At 33.0% G+C, this 23,996-nt stretch overlaps 1 protein-coding gene across 3 annotated transcripts in view; it reads right to left on the bottom strand.

The window, feature by feature from the left end:
• The window catches only part of LOC114265706 (uncharacterized), a 137,051-nt gene that overhangs the window by 2,388 nt on the left and 110,667 nt on the right, over positions 1–23,996 (bottom strand). Inside the window, exons 1-5 of one of the 3 annotated variants that reach the window (XR_014357707.1) lie at positions 3,361–3,625; positions 2,522–2,566; positions 1,107–1,261; positions 690–793; positions 76–259 (exon numbers count right to left, since the gene is read on the bottom strand). Coding sequence is in view for 1 of the 3 variants with exons in the window: in XM_082911241.1 (XP_082767367.1) it covers positions 1,142–1,261; positions 2,522–2,566; positions 3,361–3,528 (333 nt within the window). In the remaining 2 variants the exon portion in view is untranslated. Of the gene's footprint in view, positions 1–75; positions 260–689; positions 794–1,105; positions 1,262–2,521; positions 2,567–3,360 lie in introns of those variants that run through there. The other 2 variants (XR_014357708.1, XM_082911241.1) reach the window with 2 other exon arrangements.

Genomic DNA, 23,996 nt, shown 5'->3' with positions numbered 1-23,996 from the left:
AATACCAATTGAAGTAACGGAGCAGCTAAAAATAAAAATCTTATGCTTGACAATATGAAAGGATCATGAACTTCAGAAGATGAAAAGGTGGTTCATTAATCTCAGAACATGGTGCTATATATGAAGGAATAAATCATAGAGGAAGGAATGAATCATAGTGGGGATGAGATTTCAATTCAGAAGTTACTTGTAACTTTGACCTAAGACCCAGCTATGTTTGCCATTTTCAGAGTGTTGTGTTACAATTATTACCTCCTCTCTAAAAAGAAAAAAACAAATATACTATGATTAGTGTAAACAATCTCTAAAACATTATGATTAAGCAAGAAGCTGAACAGAGGCACTACATTTAAATAAAAAATGAAAAGGAATCAACATGAAGAAAGAGCACGTGAGATCACCATATACATAGGAAAATTTATGTGTATATATATACACAGCTACACAAAGTCACAAACATCTAGTAGTAGGCAAGCACTTTGTAGAGGTCTTCTAATAAACTATATTTGCATTCAAAAAGCCACCTCTAATTGGAGACCTAAAAGAAGGGACAACAAAGCAAAATGGATCAAAGATCAACAAGATTTGAGTTAACTTGCTTGGCCAATAATGCAAAGATATATTATAATTATAGGCAGCTTCCATGCATGCAGTTAATTGTTGGTTAGTGCATTTAAGCCATGGGATACCTGGTTTATTAGGTATGCTAGTGAATGCTCTTGGCGAACTGACGCTTGTAAAAAAAAGACTTCAACTCAAGCTATTCAATTTCCTTCTTGGAATTTTGTTTCTTCTGTAGAACAAAAAATGATGTCATTAATGAGCACTTGAACAAGTTCATGGATGACAACAAAGCAAATGACCATAAGAACTTTGCTTGTTTACAGCCCTATAACATGAGCACTAGGTGGGCCAATGAATGAAGCATTCACAATCTAAAAAAATATTCATCAACAACATCAAGTTTCAAAGCTTGAATAAGAACTGGCTAGAACATCTAAAGAATGAGAAACAGATAAAACTATCATACTGAGTGTCTAAAGACAGTTACAAAAGAAGTGGCAATTCCTATCGTTGGTAGAGAGATACAGACTGGAATAGCATACCTAGATCTTCCAGAGCTACTGCTTCAACTGATTATTCAGCTCTCCCTGCTGAGCTGCACATGCTCTAAAGTCTTAGAAACACCAAAGATTAAGTGCACGTCTGTGTATCCAACCCAAATTGCCATGTAACAGATAGCAGCGCACGACCCAACAAGCTGCAGAAGTTAGTTTCAAAAACCAGAACACATGACAAACAGAAATTACTGAAATAAAAAAGAAGCAGAAAAATGAGAACCACAAATAAGCTTTAGCTAAAGAATCTATAACTTCAGAGCATCCCCATGAACTATGAAGGGTTATATATATTGCTGCCCGAAATTAAAAAGGCAATGACACTAACCTACATGCATATAAATATAGACACCTAGATTATACACTCGCATAATGAGATGAAATTATTAGAAAGTTAAAGCACCTAGAACTAATGAAGCCTGAACGCTCGACTTTCAGAAAATTAAAAGCTCAAGTCACATGTCACATTAAAAATATATGTAAATACTCAATTTATGGTGTACATCAGCCTACCTTGATACATGTTTATTCACTTACAAGAACTTTACCTTCTTATATGAACTAAACATTTCAGAAAATAAAAAAACTCAAATACAATACCCTACATTGAAACATATGTACACACTCTAGTCAAACAAATCATAAACCTGCCAAATTTAGCGTTGTCATGAGTTATGGCGTACATCAGCCTACCTTGATATATGTTTATTCACTTGTTGTAAGAGCTTTACCTTCTTATAAGAACTAAATATATGCACATGTCTCTTGACCTTATTTCTGCCACTAGCACCTGGTTCAGGAGAATAATACCTAAATGGGAGCATAAGCCAAAGCACCTTGTTCTGGAGAACTTCGCTTGCATAGTGCTCATGTTGTTGATGAAATTGGGCAATGCTTCACTCAATTTGATGAAAAGTGTCTTTCCCTTGATTTGATAAGCATTTTATGAAAGGGTTGGAGATGGATTTTGAGCAATTTGAAAAAAAGTTTCAGGATTGAAAAAGAACTTTTTTAGTTGCAGCAGAGCAGACTGCTAATTTTTTACTGTATAATCGTCAGCCAAAAAGGTTAATTCAAATATGATTCTTCATGTAAGAAAGGGAACGTGGAAATTGACTAAAATTGGAAAGAAAAGTAGTCTTACCTGATTAACTGTGGATAACAGATGCAATTACAATGAAAAACTTAAGAGCCATGACAAAGTGATGATTGCATTTATAAGGTAAAATGTCTAACTTACAGCAGCCTTAGCCTCATCTATCAATCTCAAAACTCCAGGTCTGGGCTCCACTTGCCATTAACAACACAAATCCATTTTCTTGAAATCATTCATCCAGAATAATCACCCACATAGATGAACTAACAAGTAATCATAAATGAAGAATAAATAAATTCCTACTTACAGTTCCAGATTTGATAATTTCCTTGTATCTTTCAGTCTTCCAATCCTACAGATAAATAACCCTAAAACAGTCCATAAATATAGCCAACTAATTGATGATACAGATTAAAAAAAAATCTCTTCGATTTGGAGGAATTTACAAGAGATTAGCATAAATATAGCCAATTCATCTATGTTAAAAACCATGATCTCTTCCCCCTTTTTCCTCCCAATTCTTCTCTCCAATAGGAGAGCTTTAAGAATAATTATGACAAAATTGCAATTGGTAACTTTGAGAAACCCTCTCTTTGCTAACAAAAGAAAGAAACCCTCACTCAACCAATCAGCCTGGCCTGTTTGGTTACGGAAATGTCTAGATAAAGCTGAATCACCCGAAATAGAAAGAAAGGAAATTTTGCTAAAAGCTGCAAATCCAACTAAATGACTTACTCCAACTACTATCAACTAAAACCACGCAATCAAACAATGATAACATCAAAATTAAAAACACAACTACAAACAGAATTTAATATATATATATATATATATATATATATATATATATATATATATATATATATATATATATTAATTATTTCGACGTCGAACAAGGTTTTTAATGAATTGAATTGCAAGTACTTGGAATTTGAATTCTGAAAAAGTTGGGAATAAGAAATGCAAGAATCAAATACTCATGAGTTCAAGTGAGTCCCACTTAGGGGATAATGGTAATCTGTTAGGTGAAAAAAAAGGTGTTAAAAATATTTATTGAAGAGCTGGTGTTAATAAAAAGTTCAAAAATATATAAAAACTAATTCATAGAATCAGATACAGGATTTGTATAGATGGACAAAATTTTACAGAAATAGAGTTGTGGAGGTCGTCGGGAGCGCCGGAGATAGAGCCGGCGACGGAGACTCCGGCGGAGCGAACGTTAGAAGAGACAATCTTCAAACAAGAGGAAAGAAACCTCACAGAATTCGGGATGGAGGTGTGCTTGGTCTTGCTGCTTTCTTGTGCTTTCTTCATAATCAAAGACTTCTTCAAGTTTCACCGCTCACCGGGACGTTACCGGCAACGATAACTGCTTCGCCGCCGCCTCCTCCGTCCGCCGCCGCCGACCGCTGCCGTAAACTACGATCAAATACATAGAGTTTTTCTGTAATTTTAATAATTATAATAATTTTTTCTATTTTACTTGATATTTTTTAGATTTTTTTTCTGTTAAATTGGAACAAATGGTATTATTATTATTTTTTTCAACAATGATAGAGGGCCCTAATTTTTGTGGCTCAAATGGCCCGAATTTGCTAAAACGACGTCGTTTTGAGTACAAAACAACATTAAAATTGCCAAAACGACGTCGTTTTGGCAAATTTGAGCCATTTGAGCCACAGAAATTAGGGCCCTCAAACATTTTCCTATTTTTTTTACATAGTTACCTTATTGTCTTTTCTTTTAAAATATTAAAAAATATTTTTGAATTGGAGGACAAGTTTGAAAGAAATAAACAGTGTTTGGAACAGTATTTTTAGATTTATTTTTTAAAATATTAAAAATGTTTTAAAAAAATAATTTTTTATTTTAAATATATAATTTTTATTTAAATATTTTATTTTATTTTGTAAATATTTTAATTTTTTAAAATTTTAATGTTTTAAACTCAAAGCATAACTTCACACTCAAATCATAATCAAATACATAACTCAAAACTCATTTTAAAAATTATTTTCAAACCTCATAACCAAACACATAACTCGAAACTCCACACTATTTTCAAAACTCTACACTCAAGTCATAACCAAACACATAACAAAAAAAATAAAATATTTAAAAATATATTTATAAAATAAAATAATATATTTAAAATAAAACTATATATTTAAAATAAAAATAAAAATTTTAATATTTAAAAAATATATTTAACATAAGTTTGTGTTTGGTTATAAGTTTTGAAAATAATTTTTGTACTGAGTTTTGTGTTGTATATTTGGTTAAGACTCTATGAGTTTTGAAAAAAAAAATGAAAATTTTTAATTGGAATTGTGATTCTAAAAGAGTACTAAACGTGTTTCTAAAAAAAAATCTTTTTTCGAAACATGTTTTTATTCAAAACGCAATTCAAAAATTATTTTCAAAACTCATAACCAAACACAAACTTAAAACTCAATTCAAAACTCTTTTCAAAACTCAAAACCAAACTTTTTCCAAAACTCTATTTTAAAAGAAAATTTGTTTAAAAAAATATTTTATTTTATTTTTTAAAATTATTTTTAGAATCATGATTTGAATGTGGAGTCTTATTTTGTATTATGAGTTTTGAAAAAAAAAATTGTGTGGTTATAAGTTTTGAAATTTTTCGAATTTATGTTTTTAGGATAAATATTTTATATTTTAAATATTTATTTATTTATTTTTAATGTACGTTATATTTCATACATTTATATGTTGTATTTTTTTAATATTTTAAATATATTTTCTAAATATTAAAAAAAATTTAATTTTAAATATATAATTTTTATTATAAATATTTTATTTTATTTTTAAATATTTTAATTTTTTTGTTATATGTTTATTTACAATTTGAGTGTAGAGTTTTGAAAGTAGTGTGGAGTGTCGAGTTATGTGTTTGGTTATGAGATTTGAAAATAATTTTTTAATTGAGTTTTGAGTTATGTGTTTGGTTACGATATGATTGTGGAAATGTGTTTTGAGTTTAAAATATTAAAATTAAAAAAAAAAATTAAAACATTTACAAAATAAAATAAAATATTTAAAATAAAAAATTTTAAAATATTTAAATAAAAATTATATATTTAAAATAAAAAAAAATTCTTAAACATTTTTTAATATTTAAAAAAAATAAATTCAAAAATACTATTCCAAACGCTGTTTGTTTCTTCCAAACCTATCCTTCAATCCAAAAATATTTTTTAATATTTTAAATGGAAGGGTAATAAGGTCATTTACTATAGAAAAAGTAACACCGTTTGTTCCAATTTGACAGAAGGGGGAATCTGGAGAATGTCAGGTAAAGAAAGGGAGATTACTGTAATTATTGAAACTATAGAGGAGATTGCTATATTTAGCATAAACCTCAGGGGAGGTCAGTGTACTTTATCCAAGTATATATAATCACACATGTTTGGAATTTGAGATTAAAAATAAATATTGTTTTACTTAATTAAATTAAATGTAATTAAAATACCATTTTAATTTTTTTAATTACACTTTTAATAAAAGTGAGTTTTTTTAATTTCTCTTGTGTAATCTTTAATTATTATTGTAGTAGTGCCGAAGGTAGTTGATAGATGATGTCATTGTTGTGAATGTAGCCGATGGCGATAAGAATGAATGCCAATGAGACAAATTTGGAACGCATTTGTCATCCTCCACCTCTACCCCATATCATATCAGGGGCAGGGATAGGTTAATTTTGTAGTTTTAAAAAAGTAATAATAATTAAAGGTAATATAGTATATTATAGATAATAATTTATAATTAATGAGTTAAAATATGGAATATGATAAATAAATGAGTAAAGATGAACATTAAGTATAATATTTTAATATTTTAATTTTATTATATTAAAAACAATTGAGACGAGAATGGGGTAGATCGGGATAGAAGAGTAATGGATGGTAGTCGGAAAGAATGGAAGAAAGAAGAAGAAATGTCAAAAAAAATTAAATAGAAAACAAAACCAACTTTTTTGTGTTTACAAAATCTAATAAATTTTTTAAACTGTTTGCAACTTTTTGAAAATGAAAACAAAAACCAAATGAATTTTGTTTATCATTCTCAAAAATTATGTAAATATAAACAACAACCAAAAAACAGCAAGTGTAAGAGGCACTTGCAAGCCGGGTCTATTGACTAGACTTATTTACCTACAAGTCCTGACTGACAAATTTATCACTATAAATTTATTCATAAAATAAAAGAGACTGATAAATTTATCACTGAATAAAAAATCAATAGGATTTAATGGTATTTAAGTCTCCTTAATGAGACTAATTCGTAATTATCTCTAAATATGAACATTACCAAACAGGCCCTAAGGGTCTGGTTTCTCTTGAAATCAAGATCTGGAAGGGTGCCTGTTCAGGCTTGTGGGCCCATCATAGGTCCAATTTTGATAATCTCAACATTTTGTATGCCCATTTGTCTATATTATCAAAATAAATAAATAAATAATCAAATAATCTTAACTTATTCAATTAATCATATTTGTGTTAAAAAAATGAATGACAAGGATCATTAGTTTAAGGGAAAACGTTATTGTTGGTGCATACCATATCCATCTTATTACAAAATGTGTAATTTTATCATAAAATTTTGTAATATCAACTACAAAATGTGTACTCTCACCACAAAAATGTCCACAATTTTGTAAATGTTGTAAAAGTTTGTAGTTTAATTATGACATTTTTTATTAAATCAATTTGTGATGAAATTGCATATTTTATAATTGATATTATAAAATTTTATAATAAAATTACATATTTTGAGATAATATGCACCCCTAGGAGAACCCCAGTTTAATTGAGGCAATTACCCCCACCTAGCTTCAGCAAAAAAAAAAAAAAAAAAAACGGTCTCTGAATAGGAGACAATTTGCTTTCACTCATAACATTTTCTCTCCTATCTTTTTTTCTTTTCTTTTTCTTTTTTTTTTATTTTTTATTTTTTTATTTTTTTTATCTCTCTTAATTATAAAACATATATAACAGTAATAGAGAAAATTTATTGTTTGCTCATTCCTAGACAACTACAAAACACAAGCATTTTCTTTTTTTTTTTTTGGGTGAATAACACAAGCATTTTCTACATGACTTAATGAGTGTCATTTTATTATTTTAATTAGACTAATGTTATATGTACTAATTAGTATATTTGTAATTTGTATAATAAGTGAGGTCAATAATAATGTCATAACTAATGTTGATACACTAATTAGTGCATATAGTACAACTCTTTTAATTAACCTAATTGATATTAAATTATGTTTATAGTAGATTACGTGCAAATAAATTGTGTTGAATTATGTTTAAATTTTGAGTTTTACTGATGTACTAAATTTTGTTTAGTGGTTATGTTATAAGTTCGTTTTTTGGAAAAATGAAAAAAAAAAAAAAAAAATCAATGAAAGAAATTTGTGTATAATATTTTTTCCCAATGAACAAAAGTGATCAGCTTGGTTTGATTTTCAAAATTAATTTTGAAAGATAACTTTTTGAAAAAAATTACGAAATTTGAAAATCTATTTAGTTGTATATTTTGAATTTTTTTTTGAAAATCCAGTCTAAATTAAAAATTTTGCCCAAAATAACACTTTTGAAGCCAATAATGAAGTTCCATCCTTGGTTTAAAAAGAGTTTTGAAATATATGTTGTGAAAACCAAATAAGTTTTAGGTTAATTTTGAAAAAGTGATTCAAAAACTCAACTGAAGGGGCCCAAACTTTTTTATTAACCTTCGTTTGGGGGGGATTTTATTTACACCTAAAAAATCATTAAATACTTCTAATTTCTAAGTACACACTATTTAATTATTTAAAATTTTATTCATTACACCTTATTATTTTTTCCAAATTACCCTCAAGGTAAACGCAAATAATAAATAATAAACGAACTGAAAAAACTAAATTATTTCAAAAACTTTTCAATACAGAAAATAATTCTCAAATACAAAAAAAAAAAAAAAAAAAAACCCAAACTTATAAGCACATAAGCTTTATAAATACAGATAAAACCAAACTTTTACATAAGCATTATGAAACTTTTCAATACAAAAAAAAAAACTTTTACATTATAAATTATTCACAAGAATGCTCGTGTAAAAGTAAAAACCAAACTTATAAGCACATAAGCATCATGCACTAATAAGAAAAAGTAATTCTCAAATAATGTACTATTTAAATGATAAAGTAAGAACTACTCCAATAATATGTTACTGTTAATCTAACTACTAAGCCCTTTAATTTTTGTCAAAAAAAATATATAGAAAATAATTGATGGTGCTCTACAAAAATTGTGAAATCCCTTTATATGAATACTTATCTCATTTTTAATGGGTTGCTTCAAAAAATTATTTTGATTATTACTCTCATCCATTATTTGATTTTGTTCAAACTTTCTCCTAGAGTTTAGGGTTTCAAAAAATAATAAAAAATAATAATGTTGATGATGATGATGAGTTTTGATAGGGTGGATTGAAGTTTTGGAGGGAAGAAGAAGAAGAAGAAGAAAAAAAAAAAACTTTGATCTCTTGATGACGAAGATACAGAAATTTAAATAGGAATAACTGATTAGGGTGTGCCATGAGAAAAAAATATATTTTATTTTAGGGTTCAATATGTGTTGTCCTTATTAGTAAATTCATATTAAGATATAATATGAATTAAAATTTATGAATTTAAATTGAGCGTGCTGAGATATATTTTGGGTTCAAATAGAATCCCCCTCGTTTGGGATGTGGATTAATTTTTTGGCTAATTTAGCCTAGGGTTAAAAAGCCTCGTTTGAAATAAGTTTTTTGATTTTTTTGACTTTTGTAAAAGAAAAAATAAAATGATCGTGATTAGAATGTAACATTTTATCTTATTGGGATAAAAAATCTATTTTATTTATTTTTGACTAAAATAGTCCAAACCCAACTCAAACCTATATCCCAAACATAACGAAGACTTTTGTGGGTTAACTACCAAAATAAATGTATATTAACCTAATCCCTAATTGTAGTGACTGAACTAACAAAGGGAAGAGGGGCTGTAGCGTGCCACCGTTGTAATGATTTTTTTTCCTCAGATGACACATTTGAAGTTACAGCAATGACATTTTAAGTTATGGGTCATGCTACATCCCCTAAAAAACATCCCCCTAATCCCCCTAATTTCCATATTAAGTAAAGAAAAAAAAAAAAAAAAGGAAACAGTTGCCAGAAATGGAAATTAGGGGGATTAAGGGTGAGGATTTTAGGGCTACAAATCATTTCCCTTAAGTTATATCAATGATTCAAAGTATTAATTTTGGTACTTTAATGAAGCATTAATGACATGATAAAGAGAAAAAATAAATAAATAAAGGCCAAAATATCACATCATAGTGAGTGGAGTCCACTGCCAGCTCATTAGAGGTGACTTTAGAGTTTAAGAATTAGAACTCCAAAGTATTTTTCTTTAGGTTATAAAAAAAAAATATTAAAAAAAAAGTCACTATTCTCATCCTACTTTATTCAAAAAATACTCATTTCATTGTCTTTATTATGGAAAGTGAAATGACAATAGTAACTATATAATACGGACCCCAAAAAAAATATACATTTGGAATAAAATGGAGTGTAAATAGCAACTCCCCCAGAAGAAATTATTAATATACTTTGATATTTCTATGACGGTGTTCATTCACTTTTTAAATTAACAAATCTTAACACTTAAATTATACTCAACTTTTCATTATTATTATTTTTAATCTAAATTAACAAGTTTCCTCTAAGGGGAGATCTTATTAATCACACAACTAATCACTATTTTTACCGATCAAAAAATAAAAAAAAAATACACAAATACACAATGTCAATAAAGGATACCACATTCTTATTTATCATATGTAATATTAATTTAAGAGCGAATTACACTAATAGTCTCTATAGTTTGAGACTCGTGTCACTTTTGTTTTTTACTTTTCAATTATGACACATTTGACCCTAAATTTTGAATCTTGTTCTAAATGAGGACAATTGAATATAGTATTGCTCAATTTTAAGGATAAAGTTGTCAATTTGATAAAATATAAACTAATTTAACAAAAATAAATATCCATGTTTGAATTTTTAAAAATAATTTCTACACACCAAAGATAAAATTATGTGAAATTGATATATCTTTTAAACATTTATTTATTTATTTTCACCAAATTAATTTTTATTATGTATTTGAATGATGATCATGTAATTGACGGTTACTAAGCTTTTAATGTATAATCCATATATTTAATATATAAAATTTTTGTAATTTTAAATTTTTTGATTTAATAGATTATTTTAATAATGATATAAAAACTGTCGCGATATTTGACTTTTGATAAAATATAAACTAATTTAATGAAAATAAAAATAACCACCCATTACATAATTATCATCTAAACACATAATAAAAATTAATTTAGTTAAAATAAATAAATATTTAAAAAATTTATCAATTTTACATAATTTATTTTTAGAGGGTAGAAATAATTTTTTAAAATTTAAAAATATTTTTTTGACATTTATTTTTGTCAAATTAGTTTATATTTTATCAAATTGACGATTTTACCTTTAAAAGTGAGCAAAGGTATTTTTAATTATCTTTATTTTGAGCAAGAGTCAAAATTCAGAATCAAATATGTCACAATTAAAAAATCAAAAATCAAAATGATATAAGACCCAAACTATACAAACCGTTAATATAATTCGCCCTTAATCTAATTATTAATAGTACATTAGACTTGTATACATGATATCACATTACAAATATACATTAGTTATGAAACTTATTGCCAACATCGTGTTGACAAAATTTAAAACTTGATATAATATAAAAGTGTGGTAAATCTAACATTATTGTTGATAAAAGAGTCTTGATTTTCTCTTAAAGGAAGAGTTATTGTAAAACTTCCACCCAAACAGACGACAAAAAAATAAAAAAATTGTCTTTAGTAAAATAAATAAATAAATTTGACCCATTACCCATTTCTAGTCTACAGGCACTTGAAAGAAAATGACATCAAATAAATATACAAACCTTCCTAATGTAGTTGAAAGCAATTAACTTGGGCCAAGCCATAGTTAGCTGCAACTGCAGCTTGCATTTCATTCGCAACTATGCTACAAACCCATAAATATTATCCAGAAACAATCATTGTGTGGTTAAAATTCATCTAAGCCATGAACCCCACAATACAATAAATCAATCTCAGCCATGCACTAGTGCTCTGAACAGTTTTCATGGGAATTTTTTTGGGTTCATGGCTTTAGTGTTTCGTTACCAATGCCTTTCAACATGGATTCAGTCTGGTGCCGTTAAAAAGCCATCTGTATTCTGTACAACTAGATAAGATGGGAGCATAACTATAAACCTTTCATTTTTTGGTGCATATGCTGGTTACCAGAACACACTGAAGCTACCCAGTTCATCCTCCCAAAATCATGATGTGCTACTTCTTTTTGCCCCAAGCAAATCATCACTTTCACTTTTTAAGATACGCCGAAAGGATAATGAACAGATCCTATTTACACCACCGAATTCTTCATCTTAGTTTCAGAAATTATGCCCTCATCAAGATGGCAATAGCTTCCCACTCTAAACTACATATCACATCCTGTTATGGCAAGAATTGAAATCATCAGTCATTTTTAGCAATTCCACAGATATATGACATAGCAAAGTAATTTATCCCCAAGATCAAACTGTTGTACATCTCCGAGATAAAACTAAGTACAGGAGAAAGAGAGAACAAGAAACACATCACCGAGGGGTTCTGTCGGTCAATGTCAAAGCTGTTGATAGCACATGGTTCAGCCAAGAGTTCAATGGGTTCCTCACCTGTGCAAAGGAACAGTGTGAAACAAATCAACCACCAGATAAGAGAGGTTACAGATTGTCTTAAGCAAGTATTCCTTTTGTAGGAGGCAAAAGGTTTGGATGGGTCAAAACAAATAATGCATTTAAAAAACCGAATAGTGATACATAACTCTAAAATAATAACTCCAATGGGAGTTCTAATGAGGTAGAAGAGAGAGAGAGAGAGAGAGTAGAGAGAGATAGAGACAGGAGTACGAGCCCCCATATCACATGGGCACTCTCCACATCATTAGAGCTCTATTAGGCCCCATTTGTTTTGGGGTGTAGAGGAAGGGATGAGATTAGGATGGAGGTGGGACCCATTCAGTGTTGTGTTTGTTTGTAGATTTAGGGAAGAGATTGAGATGGAGGGGATTAGGTTGGACCTTGGAAGAGGGATTGGGATAGTGGAGGTGAAGGTGGAGGTGGTATTAGAAAAATAGTCAGCCGGATTAGAAATTTTTTATTTTTTACATGTTGGGCATTTTTTTTTGAACATTAATGTTTAATTTTTTGTATTTTTTGTTAAGTAAAAATCATTGTTTTATTTGTTTTATTTTTTTTTTGGAAATTTTTTATTTATTTATTTATTATTTTTTACATGTTGGGCATTTTTTTTAACATTAATGCTTAATGTTTTTGTATTTTTTTTATTTGTTTTATTATTTTATATTTATTTTATATAAAAATAATTTAACAATTCCTACACTACCAACTATCATCAAAACAAACACAATTTTACTTAATCTTCTCACTATCAATCCCCACACCAACAATCTCCTCACTACTAATTCCCTCACTATGAATCTCTTCCATTCTAACTCTGAAAACAAACGGAGCCTTAGAACTCTCAAATTAGAGTTCCCAAACATTATTGTAAAAAACCTGACCATTTAATAAACGGGATTAAGTGAGTTGGGTTGAATTTGGTACACAGGTATGGAAGATTAATCTAATCAACCAATTAACCTGACAAATTAACCAGATCAACCCAACAGGTATACAACTCATTCATAGCTTGTTTATTTATATATTTTGACGAGAGTTTAAATGGGTGAAATTGGATGGATTTACGGTTTCTGGTAAAGTGTGCCAGATCTATCTTTTTGCCACAGAAAACAAGAAATATGAATTCAGCCACTGAGCAAATAAGATCTATGAAGCACGGACACGGATACAGACACGCATACAGACACGGACACAGGACACAGCAATTTTAAAAAAATGGAGACACGGACACGGCTGGAGACACGGCAAAAATTTTTTTATATAAATATTTTTATTTTTATACAAGTTAATTATTTTATTTAATTATTATATTTTTAAATAAATATGATTCTATTAATTGTTTTTGTGTGGGTGATTTTCCAACCACACTGCCCGCTTAGTAACCAGCTGGAGAGTACTGGCAGAATAGATGGCACTTGACTGACCTGCAACAGAAATATAAGAATCCCGCGGTGGTTTCGACCACCCGGGGGCACTCCGACGATCAAGTCAGTATATCTCTCAAAGATAAATCAAGTACTAAACTCACAAGCTTGAGTATCAAAAGCATACCTTAGACCCATGGGGGTGCCTCTCTTTTATAGCCAATACAATCCTAGTCCCAATAGGAGCCTGGCCCTAATGGACTTAGAATTACTGCTAATCTGGGACTCCCAGTGGGATTAGGATAAACTCTCTAAGAGTCTTATCTTTACCCAAACTGAAGTCTTCTCCCAATCTAGGACTCTTATCCATATCCAAGTTGAGTTCCCTTTTCATTCTAGGACTCTTGTCCCTTATCTGCTTATCTCGGATTCCGATATCTTCGGAGGCAACCTCGGCCTAGCCGAGATGACCTCGGCACAACGACCAAGACACGTGGCACCTCGGCTGACACGTCGGCGTCACCTTGCCACATGTTGGTACTCAGAAAATATATCCCCACAACTGCCCCCTAGGTTCTATTACCTCGACATTTTGAGGTGATGGAACCTACACTGTTCGTTCATTTGTGCCCCTCTGTCCGAGATCAAACTTGCCGTCCTTAATGTTCCCTGGACTTTACTGTCCGCTGGTGTCAAGAATCAAGTTTCATGCTTTCCAAGCTGCTTGAAATCGCACCTCCTAGCCGAGGTTCTAGTTCCATTAATTCATAAATTCCAAGAGCTTTGCAACTGCTCCACTCACACTCTCTGGTGAGTTTCCAATTTCCAGTCATCTATTTGACTCCGGCGATTTTCATATCGGCGTTCATTTGGTAGGTTCATAAATTCTTACTTTTTATTAAGTTCAATCTTTCAAAACTCTTCTGATTTACTTTGAATTTGTTTATTTGCCATCTGTGGCCTTCTGTTCTCGTCTGTCTTCAAGTTTTTGATTTCTTATTGCTAAAATGCCTAGAACTGTTTTCTGTTGCTAGCATCATGTCCGGTTCATTACTTTCTTATTCTTCACATACTTACTTAGTGCCTGTGTACTTGGCTTTATTCTTTGAACTTTGTCATCTTCTTGACTCTGTTTTTTCTCTTCTTGTTTTTCTTGTTGTATTTCCAGATTCTTGCCTTCGTTTCTGTTTTTCGCATAGTCTTAGAACCACGTCCCTTCTTGAAATTGTTGCCGAAATAGTGGTAGAGAAGCTCTTCCAGCTGATTGCCAATGCTGAACCACCGTCAACCATTTGAAGTAGATTAGTCCGACGTTCTTGCCTTAGTCCCTAGTTCTTAGGGTCTTCATCTTTGTATTTTTGTTTTCTTTGCATATGTCACCTTTTTTGCTTATGAAAAATGTCTGTTGTTGGTCGATGTTAACATCCCTTGCTCCTTGATTATCATTCCTTTTTTCACTGTATTTGATAGCCATGTCGGGTAATTGACTCCTCGGATTTCCCTGAGCTCCAGAAGTCTGTCTACTTCTTCCTCTACTGCTTCAGCTTGCATCAACGTTGGCCCTCTTGCTCGTTGGATTACAGGTTTGGCCGACCTGTCGACGTTCAATTTGTGGCATGTGACCTCGGGGTCAATGCCAGGTATTTCATAAGGTGTCCAAGCAAATACCTCAATGTTTGCTCTCAAACAAGCTTTCAATTCTCATTTTTCTTCTTCGGCTAAGCTTGAGAAGAAAGAAGCGTTCTTCATCCCTTTCCTGGACGAGGATTTTATTCAGTGCCTCTTCACTCTTCTCGGCTGGCTCCTTGCCGACAGCATCTAGGACCTCTATGTCCTCGTTTTCAATCTCTGCCTTCTCTGGTTCTCGAATGCTGCAGGTGGATTTCATTGCTGCCATGGAGCAATTCTCCGCCTGCAGTTGATCCCCTCTGACTTCTTCAATCTCATGTTCTGTTGGGAACTGCAGTAGTTGATGCAATGTTGAGGGAACTGCCCCCATTGTATGCAACCATGGCCTTCCCAAGATGATATTGTATGGCGAGGGCGTGTCAATCACCATGAATTCTGTCTTGATTTTCTTCTAACTGCTCTTGCATGATTCTATACTTAGAATATTTTGCATGTCTTTCATACTTTGCCTCCTTTGTGCGATCTTCTCGGGGTTACATACCTCGGGTATAATAGCTACAAAACTTTTACTTCGGCAAGATACTGACCTGCAAACTTTTCATAAATTCTAACAAGTGTGAAACATATACTACTCAATGTTAACTTTGCAAACTTTTTCTCAAGTTTCAACAAGTGTTTAAACGGTGATCTCGGTCTAGCCTACTTATAAATTGCTACAAATTTCAACAAGGATTAACATATATTGTAACAGGGATCAACAAGGATTAACATAACAAGTGTTAAACAATAAGTTATTTGTAAATTGCTACGAATTTCAACAAGTATTTAAACAACATATTTAGTTTTTTCCTCAACCTGTAAATTGCTGCAAATTTCAATAGATGATCATATGTCGGCTTAACGTTATCTTGTAAATTGCTACAAATTTCAATAAGTGTTAAGCATCTTCTTTGGTTTAACCAACCTGTAGATTGCTACAAGTGTTTAGCAATAACCTTGGCTTTGCTTCAACTCGTAAATTGCTACGAATTTAAACAAGCGAAGAGAAACAGTAATCTTGGCTTAACTTCAACTTGTAAATTGCTACAAATTTCAACAAGTGAAGATAAGGAACCATCTCAGCTTAACTTCAACTTGTAAATTGCTACAAATTTCAACAAGTGAAGATAAGGAACCATCTCAGCTTAACTTCAACTTGTAAATTGCTACAAATTTCAACAAGTGAAGGTAAGGAACCATCTCAGCTTAACTTCAACTTGTAAATTGCTACAAATTTCAACAAGTGAAGATAAGGAACCATCTCAGCTTAACTTCAACTTGTAAATTGCTACAAATTTCAACAAGTGAAGGTAAGGAACCATCTCAGCTTAACTTCAACTTGTAAATTGCTACAAATTTCAACAAGTGAAGATAAGGAACCATCTCAGCTTAACTTCAACTTGTAAATTGTTACAAATTTTAACAAGTGAAGATAATGAACCATCTCAGCTTAACTTCAACTTGTAAATTGCTACAAATTTCAACAAGTGAAGATAAGGAACCATCTCGGCTTAATTTCAGTTAAGCATCATCTCGGCTTAACTTCGGTTAAGCATCGTCTCGGTTTCACTTCGGTTAAACATCATCTGGGCTTAACTTCGGTTAAGCATCATCTTGGTTTAACTTCGGTTAAGCTTAGCATCGTCTCGGTTTAACTTCGGTTAAACATCGTCTCAGTTTAACTTCGGTTAAGTATCATCTCGGCTTAACTTCGGTTAAGCATCATATTGGTTTAACCAACTTGTAAATTGCTACAAATTTCAACAAGTGGTAAACGCATTCTTCTTCTCTCTGCCCCCCATATGAACTTAAAATCCACTTGGGTTCTCATCATACATGTAGCTTCAACCTTGTCGCCGAGGTTTAATTCAAGCCGAGGTTGTCGGCCTTGGTTTCTCTATTGATCTTACTTGGCTCCAACTTGAGTTTGATTTTCTGCCTCGCATCGACGAGCCGTTTCTCTTTTCTTGTTCCGATGCCTTTGTTCCCGGCATGTCCTCCTCGGCCCTAGCATACTTCTCAATTCTGGCCAACTTTAGTCTGATCTGGTGTGTTTCCTTTTTATCTTCTAGGATCTGAGACCTGCTCATTGTGCTATTCTCTTCTCGGACTCAGGTGCCAAGATCTTATCTTCTGGAATCTTGGATCTGCTCATCAGGTTGAGCTCTTCTTTTCTTGGACCTACTCATCTAGGCTGAGATCATGTCTTCTGGGATCTGGGATCTGGGATCTGGGATTTGCTCACTCAGGTTGAGCTCTTCTATACTTGAATGTTATCTCCTTGGGAGCGCTCATGCCCCCTGTCTTTGCATCCCTTCTGGAAGGGTCTTCGTTCTTTCGCAGGTATCTATCCTTCCATACCTGGAGGTCATCTTCGTTGTAGTATCCGCTTCGATCTGTTGTCTTTGGTGCGTCACCTTCCTGGCCGGCGTCTTTCACTCCGTGACTCTGGTCACAAGTTTCTATGTTGCGGTCGTCCCCTTCAACGTCGAGATCGATAGGTCTCCCACTCCCAGCAGGAGCGTTGTCTCTAATCTAATCCTTTTGTCCGTCATTGGCCATCTATTCTTCTTTCTTTCCCACAGACGGCGCCAAATTGTGTGGGTGATTTTCTAACCACACTGCACGCTTAGTAACCAGCTGGAGAGTACTGGCAGAATAGATGGCACCTGACTGACCTGCAACAGAAATATAAGAATCCCGCGGTGGTTTCGACCACCCGGGGGCACTCCGACGATCAAGTCAGTATATCTCTCAAAGATAAATCAAGTACTAAACTCACAAGCTTGAGTATCAAAAGCATACCTTAGACCCATGGGGGTGCCTCTCTTTTATAGCCAATACAATCCTAGTCCCAATAGGAGCCTGGCCCTAATGGACTTAGAATTACTGCTAATCTGGGACTCCCAGTGGGATTAGGATAAACTCTCTAAGAGTCTTATCTTTACCCAAACTGAAGTCTTCTCCCAATCTAGGACTCTTATCCATATCCAAGTTGAGTTCCCTTTTCATTCTAGGACTCTTGTCCCTTATCTGCTTATCTCGGATTCCGATATCTTCGGAGGCAACCTCGGCCTAGCCGAGATGACCTCGGCACAACGACCAAGACACGTGGCACCTCGGCTGACACGTCGGCGTCACCTTGCCACATGTTGGTACTCAGAAAATATATCCCCACAGTTTTATTTTATTTTATCTACTTTTTTTTTGTGATTAATATGCATAAGTATATATTATATCTTATATATATATTATATATAAAATATAAGATGTCTTTTTATTAATATTAAATAAATACATATATATATATATATGTTATACCTAATAAATACATTAATATTAAACCTAATAAATACATATAATATATATGAATCAGATCGATCAGAGCAAAGAGAGAGAGAGAGAGAGATTAGAGTAAAGAGAGCGATCGACGCGCGAGAGAGAGAGAGAGAGAGAGAGAGCGAGAGCGAGAGACGCGAGCAAGAGGAAAGGTGAGAGAGAGAGAGAGATGAAAGAGAGAGACTTACGGATGGAGGTCGACAGGCGAGTCGAGGTTGAGGTCGAGGTCATAGATGGAGGTCGACAGGCGAGAGAGAGAGAGACTTACGATGGTCGACTGGATGGAGGTCGACAGGCGAGTCGACTGAATCGAAGTCCAGGTTTGTCTCTTGATCTTCCTTCTCCTTTACTCTTCTCTTTTGCTCTGTGTCCAAATTTGGTGGACATGCATGTCCCCGCCGTGTCTCCGCCGTGTCCTTGCAAAAAAAATAATTAAATTAAAGAGACATGCCATCTGACGTGTCCCGTACGTGTCCCCGGCGTGTCCCTGTGTCAGACATCGCCACGGCATGAAATCTGGCGTGTCCATGCTTCATAGAATAAGATGACCTTAAGCCTTTCCACTAGAGCACTCAAATGGAAAAAGCCAAATATGGCAACAAACTTCATACATAGTTCAACAACAGCAAGGATTCCATCTTCTGAGCAGATCATAACAAGTAACACCCGTGATGTTAACATGTTACCAATGTTTGAAGAATAGTTGTCATACTGGACCTCCCAAATTTCACTCTCAGATAATTTGTGCGACTGAAACTCACCTGCTGCAACCCCAGAAAGAACAATTGGCTGCTGTTGCCACCGAAGATCCCATGCATATACAGTACCAGAGGAGCCTCCTGCCTTCATGTAAACTAGCATAATAAATAATCTTGAAAATTTTCTCAAGTCAGAATACAGAAAGACAACTTATTCGGTTTCCAAATAAAATAACCAGGTAATCCAATAATTAAACATGGAAGAATTTCAATGTGATCACAAAATCCTTTGAATCATCACCCAGCATGAAATTTAATCATGTAAACCAATATATTATCATGATCAGTCAAAATATTCAGCTTGCATAAAATTCATGTAGAATGATTTTGTTCAGATGCTTACAAAAATAACCATCTTACATGAATTTTTTTTTTTTTTTTTTGAACAGTAAAAAAGGGGATCTCCTTGGAGGCATCATCTTAAATGAATGTTCATAAGCATAATTCCTGTCTGGTCTATTTAATATTAAAAGGAAAAAAAAAAGAAAGAAAAGCAATAGTTGAGAAATCAAAATTCATAAACTTTGACAAGCTAAGTTTAAGAAAGTGAATCATTCTAAACTCTCTTCTTTTTTTTTTTTTTTTTTTTTTGTAATCTGAATCATTCTAAACCCTTGAACACAGAAATATATTCCACAGAAACAATTTCAGTCAAAGTTGGTAATATTTGCGCCAACACATATATCTCAATGATCATCAAGATGAACATCAACCAGCAACTAAACACAACCAGAGTTATCTCGGCTACTTAATCAACAGACAATTAGAGATCCTAGTTATCTCAAAAAAACCTAATCAGTTGACTCAAGGACAGAATAGCAGCATGCATCGGCAGCAGCAGTACAACAGCAAACTTCGTTATAGTGTGGCAATCAAATAAACCACATAATTATATAGCTGCCCAAATCCCTTATAATACCACAATATGATACATTTTGATAAGATCTGTTTCTAACACAAACAATAGTAGGCTTTAGTTTATATTCCAAATCATCATCTTTATTATTTTTACCAAGTCATTACTGAACCTTTTAGCAACTAAGAAAACTACAGACAAAGCATAAATATTATCAGCCACTGGATATTCCAAATATACTGTAATTTTGCCCTCTCAAAAAAATATTGGGTGAAGGGAGAGAGAGAGACAGAGAGATAGAAAACAATGGGGACAGCTAAAACAAAACCCAGTAGTTTGTACACCCTTGTCCTAATGCCTCAGCATTTACTTTCTGATGTTTTTAATTCTTGGACACTACATTATGCCCATGAGTTAAGCTTAGTGCATCAAATCTACATATTTTTATGAGAATAATGAAGAATGAAAAAGCAGCATCTTACAATACAAGTGTGTTTTCTCGACGGATGAATATCAATAGAGTGTACAATCCCAAAAGTAGTTCCATGAGCCCTGTAACATTATTAATATGAGGAATCACATCTCATCACAACAAAAACAAACCATGAAAAAAAAAAAAACTGCTTCTACTCAGATGGACAAAGTTGAACCCAACTATCAAAATATGCAGTTAAGATAGTGCAAACAAAATAAAAATAAACACTGAATTTAGAAGCATAATAGAATTTCATCCAAGAAAATGACTAATACCACTTAAGAACATATTTAGCTTCAAGAAATTCCTACATTGGTATGTTCAAATTATCAACAAATTATGAACTCCTCATGATCCTTGCATGTGAAGCATATCACCATCCATCCTTTCTCTTTTGTTTATTTTCCCAAAATCATAACTTCATTTGATAAGAAGCAAATTTTATCAGAACATATAGGAAATAGGTCCCCTTAACACATTAGAGCACTAAAAAACAACTGATTTCAGTTCCAATGAATAATATATGGCTCAAAAAAAAAAAAACAAAAAGTCTAAAATGAAAAAGAAATAAATAAATGAAGAACCTGAGCGGATAACAACATACTTCTCATAAAGAGTCGTGTTCAAAACTCGTAAAATGCTCTAATTAGAGGCTTTAACCTCGTAAACTGACCTCCAAAACTCTACCAGACATGAAAACGTGATCAATAGGTGACAACTGCTAAATTAGCTGAAACCTCCAAGTATATAAAATCACAAAACTCTTTGTACTCTCAAATATTACTTGCCAGCAAGTTACACTTACAACCAGATTGAACTAACCTAAGGCTCAAGTGATCACCCTTTAAAGCCAACAACATAAGGTCTAAACATTTCCAAACATTATTTAGAACACACCTTTAAACCCACCTCATATTGATAAAAGTACGTAACTACACACCTTTAAGGTGTGTCAAGATGGGATCTGGATCCTCTCCAACACTTTCTTCATACAACCATCCGACACTTTATCCAAATACCAGAAATAATAATGACTAGCTATTGAATTGTGGCATTTAAATCAAGTGTTCAATGATGGTTGTATAAAGTAAGCATTGGAGCTGGAAAGGATCTTCCGCCAAGATGTACCCAAAATAAAGGTTCATTTTCGTATGGGGTAGGCAACTAATAGGCATGATAAATTTATGACATCTCTAGAATCCAAAGCCAAATTGAAGTAGAACTTGGAAAATTCAACCCAAATTGCAGTTTTCACTAGTAAAAGATGAAAGACAATAGTAGAGCAACCCATGCAATCTGCACAGGACTCTCACTGAAATATATTTCAGATTGACATTCCTTCCCGATTTTTAATTTAATATTTATCTCTACTTTTCAAAAAATGGGAAGATTCCCCAACCCTATCTCATGTTTTGACTCCTCTACCTTCTTAATTTTATACTATTTTTTACCCATTTAGTTTTACTTATAAATAGGAGAAAAAGAATTAAAAACACAACAGAGATTGCTCCATACAAGGATTGTAGGCCTTATACTAAAATTTTAATGAATGGAAAATTGAAAACTAGCTGCCTAGTAATACCCAGACTAATCAATGGGAACCATGCAATCGCAGGGAATCACAAGCAGAAAAGAGCCCCAACATAAATAATCATCGTCTCTTTTTAAATCTTTCCAAAAGGGAACAGGGATTAGGGATCTTGTCTCTCTTCTTTCATTTGTTTGGGACATGGTAGACTAAATTTTTTTAAAAGGCTTACAATACAGACGATTGGGAAAGGATACTTTGAAGCATATTTCTAATCCCAACTCCATACTTTGAAGCATTCACTCTACATCATGTACACAAAACACACCCACATACATTAATACATGTATTATTGCAGATAGATTGTACCCTAGTGACATTGGATGAGTCCTTGTTTCAACTCAAACATGGGCGACAAATAAACATGATCAAGTCCAGACCTTGCCCATATGATTGACATGTATATAATAACATTTGCCACATCTGAACCCAATTAGAATCCATGTTTTAGATAGAAGTTTCATCAAGAAGTTCCATGAGATCATTTTGAAGAGAAAGATTGCAAATTTGCATCCCAAGTTAGAAATGAGCTAGTCACTTACCTACTTGCCACTACTTCTGTCTAGATTTTTGGATGAAACTACAATGTTTAAAATGAGTTCTCCCATATAAGGAAAAGCAATAGCACCCCCACAAGGTTCAAATTTTAAACAATAGCATGCCAGACAAAGATTCAAATTTGTATGCAATAATTGTACAAAATGGAAAAAAATAAATTGGTATTTGCTTACCAATTACCCTTGAACTGAGAAGCTTGTCCTCCAGGCTTTCTCTGATCCCACCACTGAAGACGAAACCCCAATCCACCAGTGGCAAACTCCATCTGCGACGCCCACTTCGCCGCTGTATACGACACCAACCCATTGCTATCGACAAAACGAAGGTGACTCAAATTCGAATTACCAACACTCACCAAATTCACCCTCCCATCTTCCCCAACACTAACACACTCAGACCCATTTTCCTGCACATCAATACACGAAATGGGTCCAACGTACAATGTCTTCCCAGGCACCGAAACCTCCGATTCGATCAACGCATCGACCGGGTCAGCGAGCAGGACGTGGAGCGAGCCGGAGAAGGTGGATGCGGCGATGAGCGGTTTGTGGAGGGTTTGGGAGGGTTTGAGAGGCTTTGAGTGAGGAAATTCTTAAGGGTGAGGACCATGAGGATTGGAGAGTTAGATTTGAGGGGTTTGATCGGGTTAGGGAGTGGATTTCGATGGCGGAGGAGTTGGAATCGGAGTCGAATACGGCGAGGACGACGATGCGATCAAAGGCGGAGAGAGGTGGAAGCCAGAGGAGGGCATCGATGTATTTGGAGAGTGGGAGTCTGTGGACTTGGAGGGTCTCTGTTGTCCCGTTCACCGCCATGGCTAGGGTTTTGTAAGGTTTTTGGACAGTAGTGAATTGTATGTGAAAGTGAGACGTGTGTGAGTGACAGTAGGGTAATGGAACGTTTTGGTCTTGGATAATTCATTATGATGTTCAAATTTAACGCCTCGTTTTGTAACTAAGGGTTTTTTTTTTTTGTCTCTGAGATTTGGGGTTAAATTAGTTATTAAAAAATAAAATAAATTTAAAAATAAACAAAATAAAATATCATATTTAAATTATAATTATTTTATTTTATCTCTTATAAAAGTTAAGAAAACTAACTAAAACGAACTTTTTAATTCCAAATTACCGATTGGTTTGAAATATTCTAAGTAAGAAAAGATATGTTAATTAATATGACTCAAATAAATGTACTTATATGTAACGCCCTCAAAATAATAACAATAAACTAACCACATTCCTTTATTACATTGAGTTTCATTACATAAGTATTACATGTTAA

This window comes from Camellia sinensis, unplaced genomic scaffold, assembly GCF_055761805.1.
Source record: "Camellia sinensis isolate YWXY unplaced genomic scaffold, ASM5576180v1 Unanchor10, whole genome shotgun sequence".
NCBI lineage: Eukaryota > Viridiplantae > Streptophyta > Magnoliopsida > Ericales > Theaceae > Camellia > Camellia sinensis.
The sequence above is the reverse complement of the archived record's forward strand: the minus strand, read 5'-3'. Positions and strand labels throughout refer to the sequence as shown.